General features: G+C 41.3%; 3 protein-coding genes and 1 long non-coding RNA gene across 5 annotated transcripts in view; 2 read left to right on the forward strand and 2 right to left on the reverse strand.

The window, feature by feature from the left end:
- Window positions 1–2,375: 2,375 nt before the first annotated feature.
- Window positions 2,376–18,579, reverse strand: LOC119724499 (epidermal retinol dehydrogenase 2-like). The gene is made up of 6 exons (XM_038195585.1): window positions 18,224–18,579; window positions 15,773–15,950; window positions 6,891–7,035; window positions 6,041–6,282; window positions 5,485–5,601; window positions 2,376–4,604 (listed from the first exon to the last, which is right to left on the reverse strand). Exons 1-6 carry the CDS (start codon window positions 18,426–18,428, stop codon window positions 4,505–4,507), a joined length of 987 nt encoding a protein of 328 aa, XP_038051513.1. The 5' UTR covers window positions 18,429–18,579; the 3' UTR covers window positions 2,376–4,504.
- Window positions 10,017–14,674, reverse strand: LOC119724498. The gene is made up of 2 exons (XM_038195584.1): window positions 14,550–14,674; window positions 10,017–11,367 (listed from the first exon to the last, which is right to left on the reverse strand). Exon 2 carries the CDS (start codon window positions 11,365–11,367, stop codon window positions 10,357–10,359), a length of 1,011 nt encoding a protein of 336 aa, XP_038051512.1. The 5' UTR covers window positions 14,550–14,674; the 3' UTR covers window positions 10,017–10,356.
- Window positions 11,661–14,166, forward strand: LOC119724501. The gene is made up of 2 exons (XR_005270648.1): window positions 11,661–12,284; window positions 13,420–14,166. It is a non-coding gene; the product is annotated as an uncharacterized LOC119724501 (long non-coding RNA).
- Window positions 18,580–18,886: 307 nt separating the features above from the next.
- LOC119724496 (V-type proton ATPase subunit H-like) overlaps window positions 18,887–25,655 on the forward strand; it is a 30,617-nt gene continuing 23,848 nt past the window's right edge. Inside the window, exon 1 of one of the 2 annotated variants that reach the window (XM_038195579.1) lies at window positions 18,887–19,149. In XM_038195579.1, coding sequence (XP_038051507.1) covers window positions 19,007–19,149 — 143 coding nt within the window. In that variant the 5' untranslated portion in view covers window positions 18,887–19,006. The remainder of the gene's footprint in view (window positions 19,150–25,655) is intronic. The other variant, XM_038195580.1, reaches the window with a different exon arrangement.

Here is a 25,655-nt window from a genome sequence, read left to right on the forward strand (position 1 = left end):
ATTGTGCGCAATTGGCCCAGCTGGCCCAGTCAGACAGATATACCGACCCACTCACGGCTAGCTGTTTGTCTTTGTCCAGATGTACACAAAGAGAAAAATCACGAATCTTTGATTTCTCTGCAAGCCAATCAACCATTTCCAACTGAAAGTATCGATAATAGAATAAGGCCGTGGCAAGTCAAGCTATACCATTTTTTTTCAAGTACTGCTATTCGGGTACGAGTACTTTGATGATCGAGTACAATTTCGACATGTCGAGTACGAGTACTTTGCTGCCCGAGTGTGAGTACTGTCATTTCAAGTACGAGTACTTTGACAATCGAGTACGAGTTCGAGAACTACAACACTGTGAATCGACTGCAAAGTTTTTATATTTTCACAAATAACAAAGTACTGTAATTTAAACCTGTAATATCATTTTTATGCATGTACTACATGTACATGTATCTCAGCTAATGTAGCTGCCTCGTGTCAGTACTACGAGGTTCTTATTTACAAATTTGTTTTTAATGAAATCATGCAGGAACTATTAGCAAAATAAGAAATTAGGGATTTTTTTCCTTTTCAAAATGGATATTCAGCAGGTTTTTTTTGTTAAATAAGTTTTCATGCTTTTGATATGAGCTGAGAATTCTTTCAGCAAGTATTGGTTGCTTTAAGGACTTGAGCACTTAACTATTTTGCTTGTTCATAAATTGTTATTTTGTCCCCAAACACATAATGTTTGACATGTAAAACTATAACTGCAATAAAATAATTTCGGATTGAGTATTTCCAAAGGCTTGTATGTTTACTAAATCAGTTACATAATGTACATCCAACTTCAGTACATAAACAAAATGTGACAGCTTTAAAAATGAAGCGTGATAATATAAGCGTGATAATATAAGAGAGAGACTTGGGACTTCAGAATTTTTTTTAAAAACTTTATTTTGTGTAAATAGTTTTTTTAGGACAACTTTACATCATACAAACTTGCTCTTAATTATAAAACATGGTTCTCATGTATGTATGTCTATATTTTAAATACTGAAGAATTTATACGACTTTGCATACTTATCCCAAAACTTCTTGCAATGTCGTATCTTTAAATATTTATGTGCTACTGAAGTTAAAGATTTTTTATCTAAAAAGATATAATATACAAATATGGCACTCTTACTCACACACTCTCTGCATAAGACAATGGTTTTATTAGTAGAGAGAACAGTAAATCAACATGTATGGGGACAGTTCTCAGGGTACGAAAATGGCAGTGATTGTGCACTGAAGACAATACAACATTGTATCACCTTTAATAACCACTTGCTTGCTGGGATGATTTTTGGCCGAAAAACACTATTAACAAAAACAAAAACAAGATAGATCGGTAAAATTTTAAATTAAGTCAAACACCACAAGTACTGACTCTTGAGAATCATTTGTATGGTACTTCTCACCATAACTTCACATTTTACAATACTCTGAACCCCCTAGCCATATTTGCTACAACAGGCCGTGTACAATGGCCAAGGTCAAGTTCAAAACACAGTGTGTATAAAACCAATGGGAACCACTGATGTGTATGCATGTCCACCACACGTAACCTGTCATCTGCCCTAGCCTTGGTCAAGGCGCTAGTTGTTATTCATCCGGCCGTAACGCGGTAAACGATATCTTCGCTAGTGCTATGCATGCAGTCATATGTCTATGCATGCAGTGCATTAAAAATACAGCGCGCACAGCGACTTCACGCGGCCACTATTTTTATGCAAATCAGTTGGACCCAATCTAGCGCCTTGGTTCAATCGTCCATGTGAGGTTTTGGGGGTGGTGCTCATTATGTTAATAGCCTTAGCTGACCTTAAATGTCGTTTTCTTATTGGTCGATCGTTGCATGGAAACCATGCACGTACACGTTGTGTGTCTCTGCACACGGCACCAATGCACAAAAACTGTGGTTCCTGTCACGTCCGCAAAAGGCGAATAGCTGCAAATAATTTGATGACGTCCGGATTTACCAAGGTGTGATTGGACACTCCACATATTAACCCCGCCTACACTTATCTGTATTCGCATACGAAGTCGTGCGCTAGAAATCCAGCGCAAAATAAAGAAAAACATAAGCTTTTGCCGACGATTGAACCAAGGCGCTAGATTGGGTCCAACCGATTTGCATATAAATGTTGGCCGCGTGAGGTCGCTGTTCGCGCTGTATTTTTAATGCACCACATGCATAGCACTAGCGAGGATATCGTTTACCCCGCTACGGCCGGGATGAATAACAACTAGCACCTTGACCAAGGCTACATCTGCCCCTGCAAATGTACATTGCCAGATCGTGTTTACACAGCCTCCGATATTAACTGGTTATTGAGCAATGTTTTTTTTTTAACTTTTACATTGATTCACATGTCACTTGACCACTAAATAAATACTGCATATTACTGTTCAACATTTAGTCAGCAGTTTCAGGCAGTGCAGCGAGTGTGTTTGTTTAGGGCAGGCAAGTGACTGAAAAGTACCTGCTAATAACTGATAATTTTAAAGGTCTCTTTGGTAATACTCTATATATGTAGTATTTATAAACCCACATGACCAATATGTATGGTAAATAAACAAGAAATCAACAGAAATGCTGTTGTAATCAATGTTTCTTCAAATCTGAGAAGAGAAATTTGTAGAGAGGGATTGAAGGGAAAGGGGCTAGTTTAATCTCTTAATCTTTTCAGTCCAAAAATCAAAACAAGTCAAAAACTAGACGTTGCCAACCATTTTGTTCAACAATTTTACTTTGTTTTATGAAACACCCCTCTGACTTTAATATGGAATGTCCCTCTATAACTCTTACCTTATAAGGAGATTGGCGTGCACGTCGCACGTACTGCGCAATGTAGCGCAATACATAGCTGGGCTAGTGTAGTGTGTGAATTTCGCACAATTAAATACTGATTCACTGGTACATTTGCACATGCATACGTGAGGAATGTGAATGTTCAACCAATGAAACGTTAAAAGGCACCGGATTTCATGGGAGTCCAAATTTCATGTAACACTGGAAAAGTGTTTGAGACCAGCTAGCCATGTCTTTATCATCCTTTAAGACCGGTCGTTTAAGACTGTCTTAGGTATTTACGAACATAAATTAATGCCTAAGACTAGGTTTACACTATGTTCCCGGCGGTCACGGCAGCCCCGTTTGCCCGAAACGTAGTGCGCCGTGGGATTTTGGCAATTATTTTTTCTCCGTAGTCAAGTTTTTTTTAGGTCCTGCTAAGTTTTCTCATGGTCTATCACGTTATCTGTGATGGGCCGTGGGGGGAAAGGGGCTGCTGAGTCCCGGAGGCTCAAAGGCGCACTACGGTTCGGCCCGCGGTCTACCCTCCCGGCCTATCACGTTCTGATGGGTCCCTCTGGGGTCCCTCACGTTCTAATCAAAGTCTGACACGTTTTTCGCGTTCTGTCAAGGCTTTCTACAGATGAAATGTGTATGCCGGGCAGCTTCGAAGCAAGTTTATGCCCACGGTATGAAAAGAAAGCCTACCGAGCAATAGCAATCATTGTATGCTTTTATACTCCCTCCCAGACCGCGCTCGCCGTATCAGACCGTAGTAAAACGCAACTCGCCGCATCGCACCGCATCACACCGGGCCTGTAAACCGTCACACATCTGGACGCGCCGTGATTGAACGCGACGAAACGGCTACCGTACACCCTAGCTTGCCGTGAGAAACGAAGCAAAACGCGACAAAACGCGCAGCAGCCGTGACAAAACGCCTGCTAAACGCGGCAGAACGTGACATAACTTGAAAGGACCGGTAAGATGCCGGGGAATGAACATGCTTCCCGTCCCACTACGGACCGTCTCCAAGTTTTATTACGGCCTATCACGTACTGTCACGTTTTGTTACGTTCACCCCATTTTACTACGGCCTACTAGGTTTCTCATCCGCAGTGTGACTGCCGTGGCAAATTTTTTGACAGTTTAAAAATCTGGCCCGGCATCTACGGCAATCACGGACTGTCACGTTTGCCCATTCCGTCCCCCGGCGTTGTCTCACGTCCATACCGTTTTGTCCACGGTGGCCAGAAACGTGATTGCCGTGGCCGCCTGGAACATAGTGTAAACCTAGCCTTAAAGCATGATAATTGATACAAACCACACCTTTCGTGGGGTGCACCACGAAGTGATGTATCATCTACGCACTTTGTGCACACAATGCGTCACTTCATGGTGCGACCGACGCTTTGTAAATGTATAATGTACTGATATTCATGATAGCATTGATTTTTGCATTGATCATTTAAGAACTTTTTGGATGACCACACACCCTGATGTTCAGCTGCACTTGTTGGGCAGGTGTGTTCCCAACGGTCCATAACCAAATGAATGATCACGCCCCAAAGGAAGGTCCACGCCCTGATGATTGACCCTGAGGGGGCAGAGGGGCATCCACACACCAATGAAGGACCACACCCAGATGAATGACCACGCCTTGATGAAAGGCCACAACCTGATGAAATGCTACAATAGGCTGGTTTTCCGTGAGCCTTTAATGTTCTTCATGATGTCCATGCCTGTAGAGAAATCTAGTAATGCACTGAATGCTCCAACTGGTAGAATCCTGAAAAAAATAAAAACAATATTCATGTCATATGTTGAGATAAGAAATCAGTGAAAATCCAAACAGATAAAATTAATTTAAGATAAATGAGAGACAGCCTTTGAGCAAACCAGGCTAGACTGTATGAATCATAGGCAACTAATGAGACGAGTGATACAAGGTGAGTAAAAAAACGAAACCCAAATGTCGGGACTATTGTTCGAGTGAAGTTCTGCATGTAGCACTTTCAAAATCTAGAATTTGAAAGCCCAATTCATAAGCTTTCTTTTAGTACAAGAATCATTCAAATCAATCATGTACTTTTCAAGTTACAGAATTTTAAACACAACCACCGTTTTAAAGTTCTGTCCACGGATCACAAAAAAGATGTGCGTTCTTTCAGCAAAACGAAAACAATTCACACACATCCCTATGTGATTTGTTTTCGTTTTGCTGAAACAACACTTACCTTTTTGTGATCCGTGGACAGAACTTTAAAACTGTGGTTGTGTTTAAAATTCCGTAACTTGAAAATTACATGACTGATTTGAATGATTCTTGTACTAAAAGAAAGCTCATGAATTGAGCTTTCATATCCTAGATTTTAAAGGGCTACATACAGAACTTCACTAAAACAATGGTCCCGACATTTGGTTTTCAGGTTTTTTTTTTACCCTAACCCTGTGTGTCATTTGAGTAGGAGACACTGCTGAGCAGGTTGACAACCTCAGATGTACAAACCAGGCAGCTAATTAAAAGTCATGAAGTAATTTATTTCTTTTGTTTTACCGTGCAAAAAGTTTTGATAAAACACAGCCATTTGGATGAGGGATTCCACAATCTACAAACCACTATTAAACTGAACAAGTAGTGAATTGGTGGAATTCAACATGTTACTTACGCTTTGAAGATTGGTGTAAACCGCATGTACCACGGAATGAATATAACTTCCTGATCTGCCAAGACACCTCGCATGATCTGACTGACTGCATACTGGGGCTTCAGGGGCGATGGAAATCTGAATTAGAAAACAAAATATGAGGGTGGAAAACAGGAAAGAAGCCTGAGGCAAATGAGAGGGAACAAGTAAAAGGATGTCCGAAATCTTACTTGTGGCAACATCTGAGCCCATACTGTTCCTTTCTGTTTTTGTTGTATTTGTTTATTGTTTCTCTGCGCCTTGAGCATCTCATTAAGGTGGATCTAGCACATTACACAGTTTTCTGCCTCGCGAGGCCGTGAGGCAAATCTGGCCTGTGTGTGGGCAACCTGAGCTACGTGCTGAGCCAAAAAATGTTACTAGCAAATGAAATCACACACTTTGTTCACGTGATTTCAAGATGGCGGCCCCCAACAAAAGTGTCAGCGAATGTATTTTAGAGGACAAAGCTAAAAGAGTGAGCTGAACTGACACAGCTATAAAACTACAAGAATACTTCACCAGACGGCCTACCAACCTTGATCTGGCTCCTTCAAACATCCCTCTATCCAGCAGTGAAGGGCAAACCACAGACACTTTGACGTCTTTATTCATCTGTTTCAGCTCTAGGTCCAAAGCCTCAGAGAATCCCACACTGGCAAACTTGCTGGTACTCAGATCCACTAGACCGCCAATACCAATGAACCCAGATAGGGAGGCAATGTTAACGATGTGACCGTAGTTCCTCTCTATCATGCCTGGCAAGACAGCTTTTGTCATCTGTTCAACAAGAAAAACAAATGATGCAGTGTCTTCTAAATACATGTACTTATTCAATGATTAACAAGTTTAAAGGCAATGTTCACCACCTTACCACAGTCATTTTGTCCAGTACATTTTGGCCATTTATATTCTTGTTCTTAAAATACCTTAAACTTGTACAAGGGTTAAACCAAGTTACCATCCTGTGTTGAAGTCAAATTTTTAAAACTGTAGTGAACATTTTGTTGAGCAAATGTTTTGAGAATAATCAAGTTCTTTAAATGTGGAGAGACATGGAGAATGCTATCACAGTAGTAAAACTAGACTGTCTCAGCAAACAAGCGCTAGCATAATAATAAAATAATGGAGACTTGTAATGCGCCATGTCTGTCACAGTGACACTCCTGGTGCAGCATGTTCTGCAATGATCAAGTTTCTAAAGTACCTGTAATTACATGTACATTTTGACTCTGACTTTAATTAGTTTTTTCATAGCTTGCAAGTAACCATATTTTTAACAGCTGTTATAAAACCACGCAAATGTTGGAATTTTTGGTTCGGAGGGTTTCGCAAATTTTACCATCTGAACAAACATGTTTATAATATGAGGTATAAATATTTCTTACCCAAAATGAAGCCATGATGTTGAGATCCATAACTCTCTGTATGATTGCGTCAGGACAGTCTAGTAATCTCCGTGCACTGACGATACCAGCGTTATTCACCAAGATGTCCACCTTACCGGTATCTCGGAAGATATCACTCATAACTCTGCATGATCCAACCACACATTGACAATCAGTGGCATAATGGTGGCCGAATTTGCAGGGCATGGACACTCAAGGGGCCTCATTTTCTGGAGGGGGCACTCAATGGTTTTTGTAACAATATAAAAAGCTCATATTTTTGTATTGTTTGGGGAGTCAGGTTGGCGTAGCGGTCCTTTCCTCGCCTTCCACCACTGTGACCTGGGTTCGAATCCTGGCTGGGCCAATATGGATTGGGTTTTCAGTCCCTGCCTGATTCCATGGGTTTTTCCCAGAATATTCTTCTAGGCTTTTCCTCCCACCTCTAAAACTGTCATTTCTTCTCATTCACTTCTCTCTACAGATTTCTTCAGGCTTTCGAGCTTAGGGCTAGGGCGCTATTTAGGGAATCCTTGGTTTCAGTACCAGGAGTAATAAATAAATATTTGTCTTCCCTATATCCTGAGTGGGAAAGAAAAAAAAAAGGGGAGGGCACAGGCCTTGACCCCACTGTGCCCCCCCCCCCCAGTTAAGCCATTGTTAACAATAAATGACTCCTGTCACATTAACTCACATTCCATTTTCTACACAGGGTATCCTTGGTAAGTTTTCACACCACACTAACCAAGGCAGCGTGCATACATGCATGGAGGTAGGAATAGACTGGATATAGTGACAATGAATGCACACAATGTGCACTCATGAATATCACAGCAAAACAAAGGCATTGCCCTCCAAGATGGCTGCTAAAATTGCTTGCTCTGGTCTACTGCATGTACTCATATTGTTTAATTTCCATACATCACAATAAATAATGTATGACAGTTATTTATAAATGCACAGGGGGTGATGAATGGTGGATACCAGGCAAAAAGCAAACGCATAAAGTACGTTTGTACAGTGTATGTGGCTGTAGTGGCATAACCCCCACAGCCTGTATGTACGCATGTAATACATGATGTACCAAGGTACTGCACAATGTAAAACAAAAAATATATGTCATATCCATAGTCATCTCCAGCCTGGGTTAGTCACATCACATCCACAGCATGGGGGGGGGGATATCAATGTGGTTTTAGCCTTTCATGAATCTAACCCTTGCTCTATGATCTGTTACAGTTATGATTTCTGAAATGCATGCATCTTAACCTCCCCCCCCCCCCAAAAAAAATATTCAAAGCAAAAAACTAGAGATTAGTGGTTGCCCCAATTACAAATGTAAGAAAACATAAAGTAGATCTTACTTTCAGTAGTCAATTGGTTTTCACTGCTTTTCTTTTATTCTCATATGAAATGAAAGTTTAAGTTACATATGAACATGCATGGAGGCAATGCTACATTTCCACATCTTTATGCCTAATACCTGTATAACAGTGCTACCGGTAGCATGCACACTACACAGAGGAATGAAACAATCACCATTCAAATCAAACTTGTAAAAATGACAAGCAAAGGTTAATTGTGCTTATCGGTAGAATTGCATCAACACAGCTTGTGAAATATGTCCAATTGGATATACAAATGGACATGAACACGCCAAATCTGAGACAAACAAAACTTAATGTACACAATTACATAGGGTTGTCGAAGGGGCGTGGCTAACTCGTAAACGGCGATCGATCAATTGTCTCAGGGGCATTAACTCCCAAGCTGCATCCTAAGGCTATCTACCTGAGTAATATTTATGGCAGTCCCAATAGAATATGTGATATACGGGTAAACAAATGTTTGTAAGAAGTTGATTTTTAATTTTTGAAAAGGTTATGGTCATTGAATTAAGTTTTCCTCCTCGATCCCTTTCATTTAATCGAAGACCAGGCATGCAGATCTCAGTTGTGATCCTTTTTTGAAAAGATTATGCTAAAGACCATAATTTAACAACTAGTATAATTTCAGAGACAAAATATTACATGTATAAAATGTTTTTCACAGACTTAATTAAAAACAATAAAAATATTGTTTAGCTTGAAAAAAACCTCACAACACAATATTTCCCGTCCAGTAGTGTTTGATTCTTGTACGTGTATTTGGTGGTAAGTAAATCAAGCCATTCACATCTGAGATGTTATTTTAAATTACGGCATAAATAGGACTATGTGTTTGGCCGGTTTTAAACAAGTATGTTTAAAACCAGCTAGTGGCCTGGACACGGATAATGGCCCGAGCCGAAGGCGAGGGTCATTGTCCCTGACCAGGCCCCTAGCTGGATTTAAACATGTACTTGTTTAATATTTAAAGGCCAAGCACGTATTATTCCCATTCATTAATGCCTTTCAGCATGTTCAGTCAAAAATTCAAAACAAGTCAGAAATTCACAGATTTCCAACAATATTTTTTTCAACAATTTTACTTCAGGTTTTGGGAAACACCCCTGGTCATATCTATGGTGTGTACCTTGAGTGCGCAGTGCTAAAAAATCTCCTATTTTGAAATTGGCGTGCGCCAGGTGCGTACTGCGTGATGTGGCGCAAACACAGCAATGTTTTACCGGCTACTTAAACCCACCCAGGTTACAGGCTTTGGACCAATAGAAATGGGTAAACTGTCTCAGGTATTGATGAATAAGAATTACGGAATGTACCTTACATACAACATGTACATATATACATGTAGGTAAATGTATGCAACATTCAGCAAGGTTAAGCTGTACGATAATGCGTGCACTTCTAGCCAATCAATTATACAAATGTAACAACTGTTCTGAAGTTTAGATCTTCACATGAAATTGGCATAGCCATATTGCTCATTTTTCCTACCGTAGGAAAAGATGAGCAGCAAAACATTTTTTTAAAGATTATTTACGGTTTTAACAGGGCAGCAAGAAACACTAACCAGTCCTTCTGATTTGAGGGGTGCGATCACACCCCCACGCCATTGCACGCCTAAAAGCTTCCCGAGAAGTGTGAATAATTGCACGCCTGAATTTCCCTGAACCACATAAACACACACCTAGAAAATAACGCACCTAGAAAAAACACACACCTAGAAAAATCCAGCTGTGCCTTTTCCACACGCCTGTGATTTTCAAATCAGAAGGACTGACTAGCATACCGTAAAAACCCCAAATTAAATACATAGGCCTACACATGCACTAAAATTGCACCTGCAATCCTTCTTTAGGTTACATGTATCTTTTTCTTAAAGACCTGTGCAGTAAAAACCACTAAGCTACAAAATAACCAGTTCTGTCAGAGCCTATTCAATGAATACAGCATCCTTGAGCATGCATGACAATGTTCAAGGCCCTATTGCTGCTGCTCAGGAGAGGTTTTCTGTCCTACACCCTATAGATACATTAATGTACCGGGTACGGTGTACATGTACATGCGTGTACAGTATGGCTGTTTCAACTGGTGGTTGTTGGTTGATCATCTTCATCCATCTGTACATCATCACTTGGTGGTTGTTGCTTGCTTGTGCCTTGCCTTCGTGCCTTGGACTTCCTTTGATTTTTCTTTTTGAGAAGAAAAGTTGTTTTCCTGTTTATCTCGAATTGCTCTTCACCTAGCTGGCGCAACCTGGATCTTAGTTCCTCTGCTTGTTGTTCAAATGCAGCTGCCTCCTCATACATTTGGGAAGCAGATGCTATCTCCTTTCCCTTTTGAAAGTATTCCAATTGAGTCTCCAGGCTTCTGGTTTGGTCAGCAATCTCTTCCAACCTCTCGTTCCTTGCCTTGGCTCTTGAATAAGTCTTGGTATATGTTCCGCTGACTTGTTTCCCCAGTACCTTGCTCCTAGTTTTGTTTCCGTGTGCGTAGTCATACCCACAGTCATGCAAGGCTTTCCTTGCCGCTGTCAGAAGATGACCTCTGTTTTCAAGGAGAGCAGGGTTAGCTTTCACCAGTAAGAAAGCTTCCTTGTTGATGTGTTGCTGGTATCTGTTCAGCTTCCCACCACTTTTCCCAAATATCTGGGACTTGTGTTTTAACTCCTCCTCATCAACTGATGTGTCATCCACAAAGCTCTGTATGGGTGGTTTACTTCGTACCTTACGTTTGCGCTTAGTGACTTTTGGAGTCACTTGCTTAAGCGTCTTATTATTAGGTTTGTCTTTTTGGGTACCAGCTGTGCTGGAACTGGACTGAGCTTGAGATGAGGGGTTGCACGTTGAGAAATGAAGGAGAAACTTCTCATGACTTGATGTAACATGGTCTTCAACATCAATGTATTCATCAAACGTCTTGTCAAACAGCAGAATGCGTTGTAATTTTGAAGTGCCAAGACTTGGGCAGACACTTCTGGCCGCCCTTTGAAGTTCCTCCATTGTGTTTGCACGGACTGGTTTCTTCAGGATTTCGTTGCCATTCAGTAAGATGGTGGCCAAGACGAGAGGTTTGGAAACAGACATCTTGGACATCTGGGGGAAAAATAATACAATTTCACTTAGCCAAGATATCATTTCTTTTAAGTTGAAATCTGTCAGAATGCAAGACATCATCCTCCATGATGTTCAGTAATTGCAAAACATTTCAAAAAGAATTGGGAACTGAAAAACACAGTCAAAATTTTCAACTAAAATACTCCGCTTATTTTTTTGAAGGCTCACTTGCATGAATACTTTCACACTACATGTACATGTAGACTTCACCCACCCCACAATCTCTAGATAGTCTTTCCAATATTTTATGTAACAAATATGTACATGTGTAACCCTGACCCAAAAAGAGGTCTTGGGTTATAGTATTATTTTATATGACTGTGTTTACTATTTGCATGATTTCCCTTTTCTAATCTTTTATGATGTTTCATCTTTTCTACTGGTGACTTGTGTTCCAGTAGACCTTTGATCTTTTTCCTACTTTTGTTAAAGCCTGTCTTTGATCTTGCCCACTTCCTGGAAGAATAGAGGATGTCTTTTGTGTCCTCTGCCTTTTATTACTGACTGGTGCCCCAGTTGTGTACTCCTCCAGGAGCTAAGCAGGATGTAGGGACACTTAATCCCTGGTTGTTGATCACACCTTGCAGAAGCTGTGAAAACCACAAACTCTGCTGAGTGTTCATCTGCCTGGTTACTAACTGACCAATCAGTATTAGAGTCTTGTGTGACAATTTGAAGTTTGACCAATGAGAGCCTGGCTAGTCATGTGATCAGGGCATGGTCTTGGTGCTAGCTGCCCCAAAATTTTAGCAGAGCTTGGCATTCCTGATTCTGCCACCGTGCTGACTGCATGCCTGCCATTTTCACCAGCCATTTTGCATCATTTTGTTGTTCGATTGGAGGATCCTGATCCCAAGTTCCCTCCTTTTTGCACGAATGTTGGCTCTCTGTTTTAGGTAAGTTGAGTAAATTTTTATCATGTTTAGATTATCGTAGTCATTACCTTTTCACTGTGACTTTTGTAAGTTGTGAAGAGAATCGCTTAAATTGATTTTCTATGAAGTCTGGACTTCACGAATTTTAGTAAGGCTAGACAAATTCATGAGAGAGAGACTTACCATTTTGTATATTATTACCAAGGTTAATGATGTTCTGAGAGATTCTAAAAGGATATTCAATTGGAGAGTTTTGCATCTTTTATTGCTACCTTTAGACAAGTGTTTTAGCAAATTGCGTAGTAAATTGGATCTGTGTATTTTTTAGTTTATCTTTGAAGTACATGTAGTGGTTTGAGGTCAAACCAAGAATGAGTATTGCTCCAGATTTTATTCAGCATTGTGTACAGATTTTTGTATTTTTATAAAGTCAGGATTTACCACCCATCATATCCATGATGTTTCTGTGGTAAACTGACTATAGTCCTACAGTCTGGACTGATTAGCTGTTTTTGTTGAAGTTCTATTCCACGGTTGCAACTTACGGTACTTGTTTAAGTACTTTACGAATATTTGACTATTTTCTTGTGATTTGATCTACCCAAACTCAAAGACACAAACTGATGTCTTGTGATAGAGTTTTGGGTTACACAAGAAAAGCTGCACACTTGTGTAATATAAATTGTAGGTTCTTAGAATTGGTGTTTGCATATTATTTTTTATGGACCGAAACTTAGAGATCTACATTTGAGGTTATCTCATGATCAAGTTTTGGAAGTTAGTTTTCCCGTACATAACAGTTCGATTAGGAGTTGGAGTTCCTTTATTTTATTTGTGTCTCATGTACGAGACTGAGAAAATTTGGTCCTTTGATCGTTCCTGGCTTTTGAAGTCGTTCAAAGTCAATAGGTTAGATTATTGTCTAAGAAGTACTAGGCGACAAGTTGATTTCTTTGATATTTTTCTATAATGAAGAGTTTTTCTGTGCATGTTAATTAACATGTAAGTTAACATTCAATTTAAAGTTTCGCACATGATGTGTGATTATGGAAGTGTGTTGTTTACATGTAGAAAAGTCAGCCATTTTGGTCCGACTTCGTAGTGATAGATAATATTAGTAATGTGGCATGGACCACCATGTAACTCTCTGTTTTAGGCTAAAAAGACTGGACCGTGTCACTTCAAGGGAGAGCTAGGCGGAGCCCTCTGCGCGTTCCCCGATCTGCCCTCAAGACACCATATTGCCTGCTCCAGCACTTCCGAGATCCATCGGTATCCCCGACGTCCGAGACCAACAGCTGTCCAGCACGTCGGAGAACCATCATTACCTTCGGCATCCAAGACATTGGAGTGACCCTAGACGCAGCCATCAGCCCTACGCTAGACACAGCCACCAGCATTGCCCTAGACAAAGCCACGTCATCTTTCAAGACCTCGCAAGTATCCCTTTGTTTTTACTGGTACCGACAAATGACGAGAGTCGTCATTTCTACTTCATCTTCAACTGAGCCTTTCATCAACTAGTCTACTTTGTCACATCGTACTTCCATCGTCTTCAAGCTCTTCTACGCCATGTATGGACTCCCGAACTACCGCGGATAGACGAAGTCGCGAGTTTAATCATTTTATAGTTTTTGGCGCCCTTTTTCTGAGCTCTAGCTTTGTATTTTAAATTTTACAGGATCCTGTGTTTTCTGTGAATTATATTTAACCTCACTGCATTCTTAATTTGTATTGCCATTGCTTGAGACTACTTTTATTTCTGGCAATAAAACATATTTCATTGTGTACGTAAATCCTGAATTGTGTGAAGTCAAGAGTTCTTTTTCAAAAGGGAGTTGAATTAATACAAAATTTGGTTCCTGTTATTTTGAAATGTGAACCACGGGTTACACATGTACATGTAATTCTGAACATGAATGGATGGTTGTGTGTTTAACATAAATATACCATTATTTTTTTCTTGGCCTATTAAATCTTCTCCTGCTTTGCCCTTTATTTATCACCCACAACCATTTAATCAGGCAAAACAAACGCACCATCTCACTCATCAAAGAAAATGTCAAATTGTTAAACAATCCACATTTCAGAACAGTTTTCTGAAAGTCAGCATCATGTAAATATATTTCATTTGTAAACAGATGTGAAAGGCCGAAAAACTGACCCAAATTACCATATTAACCCCAATACTGCTATGAAACTACCTGATTTGCCATCATAAACAACATACATACTGTATATCTATATTAGTGTGCAAAGATTAACGTGGTACAAAAATCAACTTACGATTCGGATGAAGAGTAATTTTCCCGTTTAACACCATGTAGCTGCAGTCCAGTTGCACTTCTTCATTCTGCAGTGTTCTGTTACTACGTACATGTACATGTACTGTTAGTGTTAGACTACATACTGTACACTGTATACTGGTATACAGCACACATGATCGAGTCTATCAAGGCACCTGGCTCATGCATTTTTTTTTAGAAGCCAACGGCTGTTTCCTGAATGACACAATGAATGCACTTAATTAAGCGCATGCCCTTGAAGGGGGGGGGGGGGGGGGGGGCGGGGCTTTAATTGACAGATCACTGAATCAATAACAGGTGCACAAAGAATGGTTATGATCCACAAGGTTTCTCTGCCATGCATTTGTGTACAGACTATTTAAACAAAAAACAGTCAAATCTCATTCATGTAAACACTGTGACTTGTCAAATTCCATCAACAAATAAAAGAGGTACAGTAACTAGTATACAGCTGACATAAGTCAATCACCTCCAGTCGAAGTGTGGGTACAGTGTATATCAAATGAACAACTTCAAGGGTATTCATAACTTTCAAAAACAGTCACTTGATTGATTTTGACTGCTGTGATGGCAAAGCTGAATTTGGGGGCCAGAGAGGGAGGAGGAGGAACTTAATGACAAATAGTTTACTTATTTTTGTTTTATATATTACTTGAGGAAAAACAGTAAATTCTTCTCTTGAATGTTGAAAATCTCAATTCATTGCTTAAAAAGCTTTTTCCCTCCATTGAAAAGTCCTGGATGATTGTAACAAGGCACTGAGTTTAGTGTCTACATTTGAGTTTCCTCCCTTGTTTAGTTGTTTTCTACAAGTTGTGGTATGAATACATACATGTACTACAGATATGTAATGAAATCTAGAAGATACAAAATATTGGAGCGGCCATTTGTCATGTTTGTTACACTTTGGACAAAGTTTTGAAAGAAGTCCTGGGTTTTTGATTATCTTATTTCATTGAGCCAAGTGCTCCCCTCCCTTAAAAGGATGAAGCTGAAAACAAATGTGGTAGGTCTTTCCTTACTATTGAATCATCAACAAAAAAAACAAAAAAAACTATAAATCAACAAAGTTCGGACACTGCATGCAGTTTGTGCATCCTATCAAGATTGGAATACACATAAAAAATCATAAAATGGTTATTTTCTTGTGACAAACTACTGCCAAATGTAAGCAACAGTTTAAGAGACTTTTCTACTTCTTACCTATTTATCTCTTCTCTTTTTGTCAAATCACACTTGTAGACCTTGACAGCCTGGCCAATATCTTGGATGTCATTGGCAAGGTTGATGCAGCCTTCAGCATCTAAATCCACTAGTATCAAGTTGGCACCTCGTACAGCAAATTCCCAGGCTAACATACAGCCAATGTTGTTGGCAGCACCTGTAGATGGTGAAGTGCAATAAAACTATATGGTCATATTTTGTTTTGCATGTGAAATGAAGGAATTGGGTTAACAATAGAAATTATGTACTTTACTATCATCCTCTTCCTTGCTGTCAGATAGCTTTGGATAACCCTCTTAAAAAGTTTTGGCACAGTGACAAAAAGTAAATAGTTTACTACAACTAGTTATGCTGGCATCAACCCAATAATACAAACTATGTCATGCATGTCATGTATGTGTATTACCGTACTTTGTGCTGTTGACCTTTCTTAAAGGGAATATACAACATTTGCAAACATCGAAAAACAAAACTACCAAATTTTTACAAAATACCTTTCTAGGATGTTGGTAAATGACAGTCTGAAGCATCCTGTAAAATTATGGCACCTTGTGTGAAGTCATTTTCAAGAAAAGTGGTATTTTTGTATAAATTTCCAACGGTAGTCGGCAGACCACCGTTGGAAAAACCTAACAATTTTTCAACTTCTGCTCCAATTTTTTCAGTCCAAATTTAGTTTGCTATTGGATACATGTTCATAAACAGGGGCAGGCCAGCTAGACTGGTTCCCTTATCTTACAACTTTCCAGCATCTATAAATTGATCCATTTCATCTTTAGCGGAGTCAGGGAACTGGACTACTTGAACATTTTTGGTTTTGGGGGTTTGTCCAGCATTTTCCACCACAAAACTTCAAACATGTCAGTGTAACAATATTTGATCTACCATACTAACCCCACAAAAACTTCATTTCTGAAAATTACAGCAAAAGCCAATGATATACATTCCCTTTAACACTTACATGTATTTTAAAAATACATCCAACAAAAAACACACACAAAACAAACGAACAAACAAACAAACAAACACCCCAACAGAATCTTGTGTTAGTTTGACTGAGCCATAATGTTAAACCAACAATGTAATCCAATGCTTCAAAACCCCAAACAAAAATACAAATCTACATGTAAGTATTATCTGTATTGATTTTTCGAATGGTAAACACTGTTACGTTGTGAATGTCAAACATGTACATGTATAGGCCCTTTTGCAATTACTAATTAAGCAATTTGACTAATGAAAAGATAGAAAAAAAATGTGAGGAGCAAATGATTGCCCCTTTGCCTTACTACATGTACAATTGAGAAAACTCCCTCAAGCATGTCAAGTGGTTTGCTACTTCCTGTATACATATATATTTTTTCTAAAAGGATCAAATAACTTTTGCCAAGTTTAATGATGAAATGCCTAAAGACATCCTGAATCTATCGATATCCATCCATAGGTTAGGCAGAAATATGATGGACCAAGAATTATTGATCATCTTTGCAAATATGGGATTAGTATTCGTTAAGAAGAAAGACTGTGCCATTGATTTACAGTACACAGTGTTGGATTTGTGGGATTCTGAAAGTTTCCTCTACCATTTGTCTACAGCAAAAACAAATTTGGTTTAGTCAATAAAATAACAATTATTTCAGGCACATTAACAATGTAAGCCGTAAAAACTGTCACCCTTGAAGCTGCCACTATGACAAATCAAAATATTGAAGTTCATTGCAATGTAATCTGGTAAATCCCAGTGACAAAACTTTCTTATCTCCAATTTAACTCTCAGTGGATCTCGCTTTGGGAACCCCTTTCAAGTGATCATTCAAATTCATTTCAAACATAGCATTTAGAGCTGGGGTATTGAGAGTCCTAAATTTTCGGACTAGAGTTTCTCAAGCTACACCAAATCTAGCCCCATGCAGTATTATTTAATACTAGTGAGCCACACACTGGAAAAGTTGTTTACGATTTCTTCCTGTGATGTTTAAAAATATCTAGAGCTAGTTTAAATTCTATACCAGGAATTCAAATATTTACTTTGATTTCAACAACAAGGCATACATGGCATTAGCTCTACTGAGTCATGTGAGTGGAGCGTTGTACCGTAGTTCAACGCTCCACTCAGTAGAGCTAACATGGCATATATTGTAATCTATTTGAACTTTGAACAAATGACACCAGGTCCGTGGCAAAACAATTGCTGTTCTGTAGTTTTAAAGAGAGGGTCATTCATTTGGCATGCTGAGTTGGCGCACAGCAGTCAGTGGCCGGCAGTGGCCAAAGCAAACAAACCAATCTCAAGTTCAGAGGGGAAATGTACACGTCACCATGTGTAAAGTTAGTACAAAACCATAGTGCGTCAAATTTACAAGAAGGTAAGTGGACTTTCAAATGAACCATGGAGTAGTAGGAAGGAAATTAATGATAAAATCGTCCAACCTGTGACAAGGACATTTCGCCCCACGATGTTCTTCGGTGCACGGGGGAAGACGAAGCGAAAGCACGCCCGTAACACGGCGAGTGTCACCCGGTGGAATAAGACCAACAACTCAATGAAAAACGATACGATAGTAAAGGGAGAAAAGAATGAGTGTGCAAGAGGTTCGGTGGCCGCAAAGTCGTCAGTTCGGACCCCTTGCGACATCTTTGCACATTGGCCTTTCTAGCTACAAAAGTACGATTCGAAGTAAACAAAAAAGTTAGAATTTACTTAATTTTACTTTCGAGCTAACGACACATGAACGACGTTGTTGATCGCAGGTTTTCTGCACCGTGTGTTTTTTTACATTCAATTTCGTTTGTTTACAACCCAGACTTCTAACCGGTTATTGTGTACATTATATGAAAGCGCCAGACTGACTTCTGACTTTAAACTTTACCACAAGCTTCCAAAGCTACTCATTTGTTCAAGGATTCGATTACTGTTTTACTGTGATAATTCACCAAACATATTATCATGTTTTGCAATAAAACACATACAAACAATGTTATCAACATTTTTGTTAAATATTATTCAATAATTCAAGAAGGATAAGGGGGCTTCTCCGCAATTCGGTAATAAACGACTGAAACAAGTTTAAAAAGGAAATTTGTCATATGTGTACTAGAGGGCGCCCTTTCCACATTATCACATGATTTCTTTTCGGTGATGCTGAGGTGAAGTATGTTTCAGTAAATTCCCCTTTTTTCCAAGTTTTATCGGAAGCTCTGGCAAGTTTTGAAATGTCCATTATTGCGGAGAGAATGGAGAGCAACAGTCAAGGAGTCGTCACAGGAAAAGAAACCGATTTACCGCCTCTCAACCTGTTTGAAAAAGAAGCGAACGATGTGAGGAATCATCGCGTAAACTGGCAGTCTTACGTGCAGTAAGTTAATGCATTTGCATCTACAATGATCTAGGCCTAGATGTCAGACAAGTCGACCGTTGAGACAACTCGACTCGGGACAAGTCGACCGTTGAGACAACTCGACCGTTGAGACAGGTCGACCGTTGAGACAACTCGACTCGGGACAACTCGACCGTTGAGACTGCTCGACTTAATGGAAATGAATACACGTGGAGTAGCTGGAGTTACCCAGCCCTGAGTTTTATCATTGGGTTGTCTATTAGGAAATGGGTCAACTCGTACCCGAGTTAACTCGTACCCGAGTCAACTCGTACCCCAAAATTGACACCCAAGTCAAGTCGTACCCGAGTTAGGTCGTACCCGAGTCAAGTCGTACCCGAGTCAACTCGTACCGAGTCAAGTCGTACCCTAGTTGACTCGTACCCGAGTCAACTCGTACCCGCAGCTCAAAATAGTTGCATAGTTTCGAAGAGAAAATCAGTGAAACGAACGGAAGATCGGAGGGATAGGCCGGTTGTCCGTGCAGCGCACGGTGACATCGTTTGTGCCAAGCCTGTGCGCGCACTCGCCGGTCAACGTGGTCGTACCGTGCACAGTGACATCGTTTTTGCCGGGTCTGTGCGCGCACTCGCCGGTCCACGTGGTCGTCCGTGCACGGTGACATCGTTTTTGCCGGGCCTGTGCGCGCACTCATCGGCCAACGTGGTCGTACCGTGCACGGTGACATCGTTTTTGCCGGGTCTGTGCGCGCACTCGCCGGTCCACGTGGTCGTCCGTGCACGGTGACATCGTTTTTGCCGGGCCTGTGCGCGCACTCATCAGCCAACGTGGTCGTACCGTGCACGGTGCAACGTTTTTGCCGGGTCTGTGCGCGCACTCGCCGGTCCACGTGGTCGTCCGTGCACGGTGACATCGTTTTTGCCGGGTCTGTGCGCGCACTCGCCGGTCCACGTGGTCGTCCGTGCACGGTGACATCGTTTTTGCTGGGTCTGTGCACGCACTCGCCGGTCCACGTGGTCGTCCGTGCACGGTGACATCGTTTTTGCCGGGTCTGTGCGCGCACTCGCCGGTCCACGTGGTCGTCCGTGCACGGTGACATCGTTTTTGCCGGGTCTGTGCGCGCACTCGCCGGTCCACGTGGTCGTCCGTGCACGGTGACATCGTTTTTGCCGAGCATGTGCGCACACTCGCCGGTCAAAGTGGTTGTGCGTGCACGGTGTTCTTGCCGTCGCGTAGTTCATGATGAATCGAATCGGATGTCAAGTTTTGAGGACGAAACCCGATTAGCTCAGTTTTGTTTAAGATAAAACTTTCTCTTGCACTTGAATTACAATTTCCTAATGTCAAACAATCTTTCACACCCAAGGATCAACTAACAAATTGGTCCCCTAAAACTTATAGAAAGAGCATCTCTGAATGAAACGAGCCACCATTTTCCTTTATCGTTTTTACTTCCTTGATGCCTCAAATGTAAACAAATAATTAAAAATCCTACATATCCGTTACCAAAATAATATTCTAGTTGAACTTATCGCAGAAACTTTATTTGAGCTGCACAAGATTTTTTTTACTACATTTACCGAACTAATTGTACAAAAAATGACCAACATATTTAAAAATCATTATAAATTAAATAACGATGTCCGTGTGACTCTTTTAAGTTTCCTGTAATATAATTTTCTCTTCAGATTTGTACTTTCAGGGCCCCCAATCTTCCCAAAGAGATTTGTGCCATGTGCAGTTATTATTCAATAAATGATGCCAAAAATGGAGTGAGTGAACGTTGAAAAATATTACTTTTACATTACAAAATTCATTTTTTAATAGCAGCTTTCTATTAAATTCGTAAAAATGAAAACCATGCCCTTAAAACACGTTCGACCGAACAAAAAAAAGACGTAGCAGTTCGCACAGTCACTCCGCAATCTCAGTGATCCAGGGTCTCTGAAAAAAGAAAGAAAAACATCATTACTAAGAGAAAATACTACACAAATTTTAAAATAACACATCTGATGATCTGGATGAAAAGTGAAATTTACCGTTCATCAGCGAGGGCTCCGTCGACTCGCGAGTACCACACTGATGCCGTTTTGAAAATGTTCTTCGCGCGGTACCCGTCCGTTCGCGATGAAGCCCTTGCCGATGAACGGTACATTTTCCCATTTCATCCAGATTGTGAGCAACATTTGATACCACCGCCTTCAACTAATCCTTGAACTTTATTTGTATTTCTGGCGGCGTAACTACTATATCTCAGTCGCCGTTTTTGAGGGTAAAATCGGAAGTTTTGTTAACCATCCATCCGTACTTCCAAACTAAAAAAGGAGGGGAGTACGAGTTGACCTGGGTGCGAGTTGACCCGGGTACGAGTTGACTCGGGTACGAGTTAACCTGGGTACGAGTTAACTCGGGTACGAGTTAACTTGGGTACGAGTTGACTCGGGTACGAGTTGACTCGAGTACGAGTTGACTCGGGTACGAGCTAACTCGGGTACGAGTTGACCCAAAATCGTCTATTAGGGCTGGAGCGCATTTTTCTCAAAACTTGTAGTATTTGCAAAAAAAATTTGGAAAATGTTCAATTTTGTCCCCGTTACACACTAATTGCAACTGCAACTCACCCCAAACTTGCCTGGAATAACCATTACACAGGTCCTTGAAGTAAAAAACGATCCACAATGAAGATTCAGCCTACAATTGCAGTGAAAACAGGAGGAATAACCGCTAACTTGACAACCTTGCTGGATTGGCCAGGACCGCTATTGGTTTGTGCACAAAAAAAATTGTGTATAATGAATGGCGGTCGATTAACAGGCACAGAGAGCGATCGCTGTCAACTACTCGTTTTTGCCGCATGACGTCACGCGGAAGCGTAACACCCGATGACTGTTTCATGCACTAGTATAAGGTTTACCACTCGCATCACAGCTTTGGTACTGGAACCGCAACCAATAGTGCATGAAACAGTCATCGGGTGTTACGCTTCCGCGTGACGTCATGCGCCAACAGCCAGCACAGCCGGCAAAACGAGTAGTTGACAGCGATCGCTCTCTGTGCCTGTTAATCGACCGCCATTCATTGTACACAATTTTTTTTGTGCACAAACCAATAGCGGTCCTGGCCAATCCAGCAAGGTTGTCAAGTTAGCGGTTATTCCTCCTGTTTTCACTGCAATTGTAGGCTGAATCTTCATCGTGGATCGTTTTTTACTTCAAGGACCTGTGTAATGGTTATTCCAGGCAAGTTTGGGGTGAGTTGCAGTTGCAATTAGTGTGTAACGGGGACAAAATTGAACATTTTCCAAATTTTTTTTGCAAATACTACAAGTTTTGAGAAAAATGCGCTCCAGCCCTAATAGACAACCCAATGATAAAACTCAGGGCTGGGTAACTCCAGCTACACGTGGAGCAGAAAAAGTTGCACAAATCTGTGGCAAGACCCATCACGGGTGCGGCGTGGGCATACTCGATGTACAGAGGGCGTCGCGTCGGGCCGGTGCGCCCCGCCCACCCGCGAGGACCGGGCCCGGCACGCGGGCACGTCGACCGGCGCGGCAAATGGGCGCACAGGCCCGGCACAAACGATGTCACCGTGCACGGCACGGTACGACCACGTTGACCGACCGGGGATGAGATAAGTGGGCGCACAGGCCCGGCTGTGCACGGTACGGCCACGTTGACCGGGGATGCGCGCACGTGGCCTTGATGTGCACGGATCGACAATCACGCTGCGCTATATCGGCTCTGTTATATGCAAAAAAAAACCCTCATGTGTCATCACTCCCAAACGGCGATCAGCCGCCATCAAAATCCCTGGTACTATCCCCGAAACTAGGCCCAAAATATGCGAGGCGACTTGTCTCAACGATCGACTTGTCTTTCCATTTATCGCACATACGGTCGAGTTGTCTCAACGTTCGAGTTGTCTCAACGGTCGACTTGTCCCGAGTCGAGTTGTCTCAACGGTCGACTTGTCTGACCCCCGAGTAGATAGACCCGTGAACGTGGCGTTGTATACAACGCCACGCTGTTGTGTATTTTGGAACCTAGCGAAATCGATCCGCCATACATAATTTCGTATAGATGTTGAGTACTCACCTAGAAATCTAAATTTGCCTGTCCGCGAGTTCAGGATGTGTCATTTCAACGAAATTTGCCATCGATGAAGACCCATGCATACGAACGTGTAGAAATTAGATTTTAACCTGACAAGTGACCCTGACAAATGACCCTGGACGAGTACCCAGGGTCATTTGCGTGCAAAATTATCGGAGCCCTCCGAGCTACCCGTCTGCTTCATGTGGCGTATGATATGATACTAGGCGACGTCTGATTGGCCAATAACGAGACCACGTGATAAACGCAGCTAATAATTTGGAATCGCACTTATGATCCGGACATCAGGAGTGCCCGGAGTGTCAGTGCGATACCAAATTATCTGCAGCATTTATCACATTGGAAATCACATGCATGATCGGACTCGGAGGAGGTTGCAGGACGTCGAGATCTTGCCAGATTTTACCTCAAATATCGTTCAAATGCCAGATTTGGCGTAAAAGCAGATTTCAACATGTTCAAGAAAGCTTGATATGTGAATACTTATCACACGGTAAGGCAATGTTCAGTCTTTGTCACGGAAGGACGATTTCGCTTGGTTCGAACATGTACAAGAGCGTGGCGTAGTTTACAAGCCATGTTCACGGGTCTAGAGTTACTCAAGTTAGGGTAGGCCCTAACCAGACTGGGACTGTGAGTGTATGAAAATGTACAAAATTACTGCTGACATTTTTTACTCACCATTCGGCTAATTAACGCCCACACTTATACATCAAAATGCTATAGTTGCAAGCATGTCACCTGCGAATTTTGAGACCTTAAATCCAATTTTAAGGCAAATTAATGGCAGTTCAAAAACCATCCACCTCATTCTCCATGCTCTAGAAACGTTCGTGTGATTCACAAAGTATTCTGGGTAAGATGTAGGAAGTGCCTTGCAGCTTACTTGTTGTTTTAATCGATGGCCAAAAGAACATGAAGAAGAATATAGCGCCCTCGGTTAAAAAATGAAACATTCTGCAGTGTGAAGTTCGCTGGTACCCCCCGCCCTGCAAACAGGACGCTGGGAAGGGCTGATGAGTTTACGCTCTGATTGGATAAATTTTGCGTGACCTGTGACCTGCAGGTCATCACGACCACGACCCTACAACTTCAACAGCCGTTAAAGTATATACTCCATTTCCCTGCGTGCATGATTGTTGCACCTTCAAAATGCATGAGATCAACACAAACAATTGAAAAGAACCCAACCACACAATATAACAAAATTATCACTGTGTCAAATATTTAATACAGAAAAACCCTCAAGGGCTGGGGAGATGGACTACTCCAGCCGCCCTTCAGGTTGGAATATCATCATGATAGCATGATGGTGAGCAGGGGCAGGGCGCGGTGGGGGGGGGGGGGAAACTGGGTGGATTAAGTGACGTGCAACCCCAACTTCATCGTGTTTGTCGGCAACATTAACCCTTACTCTCTGAGGGTAGTTTACTGCATGTCAGTTGGTTATGCCAATGCCCTCCAGCTGCAGTTTATTGGCAGATAGTTTGTCTTAACAGTGAAGGCTCCAATTGGCAGGAGTTGGAGGCCCTGGAGGGTGCCTGATACTGACCAGCTGGGGGCACTCACTTTGTTATCAGAGGACTCTCATTGTTCTCTGTGGCATATATTGGAGTGCCTGTCCAGTTACCCTTGAAATGACATGGCAGATATTGGAGGGCCATGCAAAAAACATAGGAGATTTTCTTGAGGCACATATTGGCATGCGTTGGAGGGTCTAGTAGGGTAAGGGTTAATGTATTCATTCATGACCAATGTTCTCTTGTGAAACTTGTGAAAGTATCGCACGAGGATTCAGGGGCGGAAACAGGAATGTTGGCAGGGGAGTTGAATAATTTTAAGGTTTTTTTTACCAGCAGTTCAGTGCTGAAATGTAGACAGTTTCTTGGGTTGGTTTATCAGGGCACTTGGATTTTGTATAATCAAAAGTGTGTGTGTGTGTGTGTGCTGGAATTTACTACCTTACGGAGACATGAACACAATAGGGAACAAAAGATTGTATACGTCTCCAGAAGAACATTTCTATAGATGAATACGTCTCCACAAGAATTTCACGAAATAGATATATGGATTTTACTCAAAAACTAGGAATTTCCAAGGTAAGTTGATCTGTCGCAAATGGAAGAGTTTTAGAAAAGGGATATTTAGTCCAAATTTTAGCCCAGGAAATTAATTCTGGTTAAAATAAGAGCATTTTGAAACTTCAATTTCAAACTCGAAATGTGAATGCACCTGATTTTGTGGTGCAACAATTAAAAAAACACGTGCGGAATACGTTTCGTAGCCTTTTCAAAATGGCCGATTGCACGGTTTGCAATGTGCCCTTCGTCCGAGACGGAAAATCGAGGACGACATTGAGTACGCCCATACCAGGATCGGGTACGATAGGTACCTTTTTTAGCACTTTCT

The sequence above is a fragment of the Patiria miniata genome, unplaced genomic scaffold, assembly GCF_015706575.1.
Source record: "Patiria miniata isolate m_02_andy unplaced genomic scaffold, ASM1570657v1 HiC_scaffold_18, whole genome shotgun sequence".
NCBI lineage: Eukaryota > Metazoa > Echinodermata > Asteroidea > Valvatida > Asterinidae > Patiria > Patiria miniata.

Coding starts and splice junctions, on each gene's coding strand:
- LOC119724498 (XM_038195584.1), bottom strand. CDS start 11,367: ATGTCCAAGATGTCTGTTTCCAAACCTCTCGTCTTGGCCACCATCTTA.
- LOC119724499 (XM_038195585.1), bottom strand. CDS start 18,428: ATGTCGCAAGGGGTCCGAACTGACGACTTTGCGGCCACCGAACCTCTT. Junction 15,951..18,223: donor GCGAAATGTCCTTGTCACAG/GTTGGACGATTT, acceptor CACCATCTACAG/GTGCTGCCAACAACATTGGC. Junction 6,283..6,890: donor ACATCATGGCTTCATTTTGG/GTAAGAAATATT, acceptor CTTGTTGAACAG/ATGACAAAAGCTGTCTTGCC.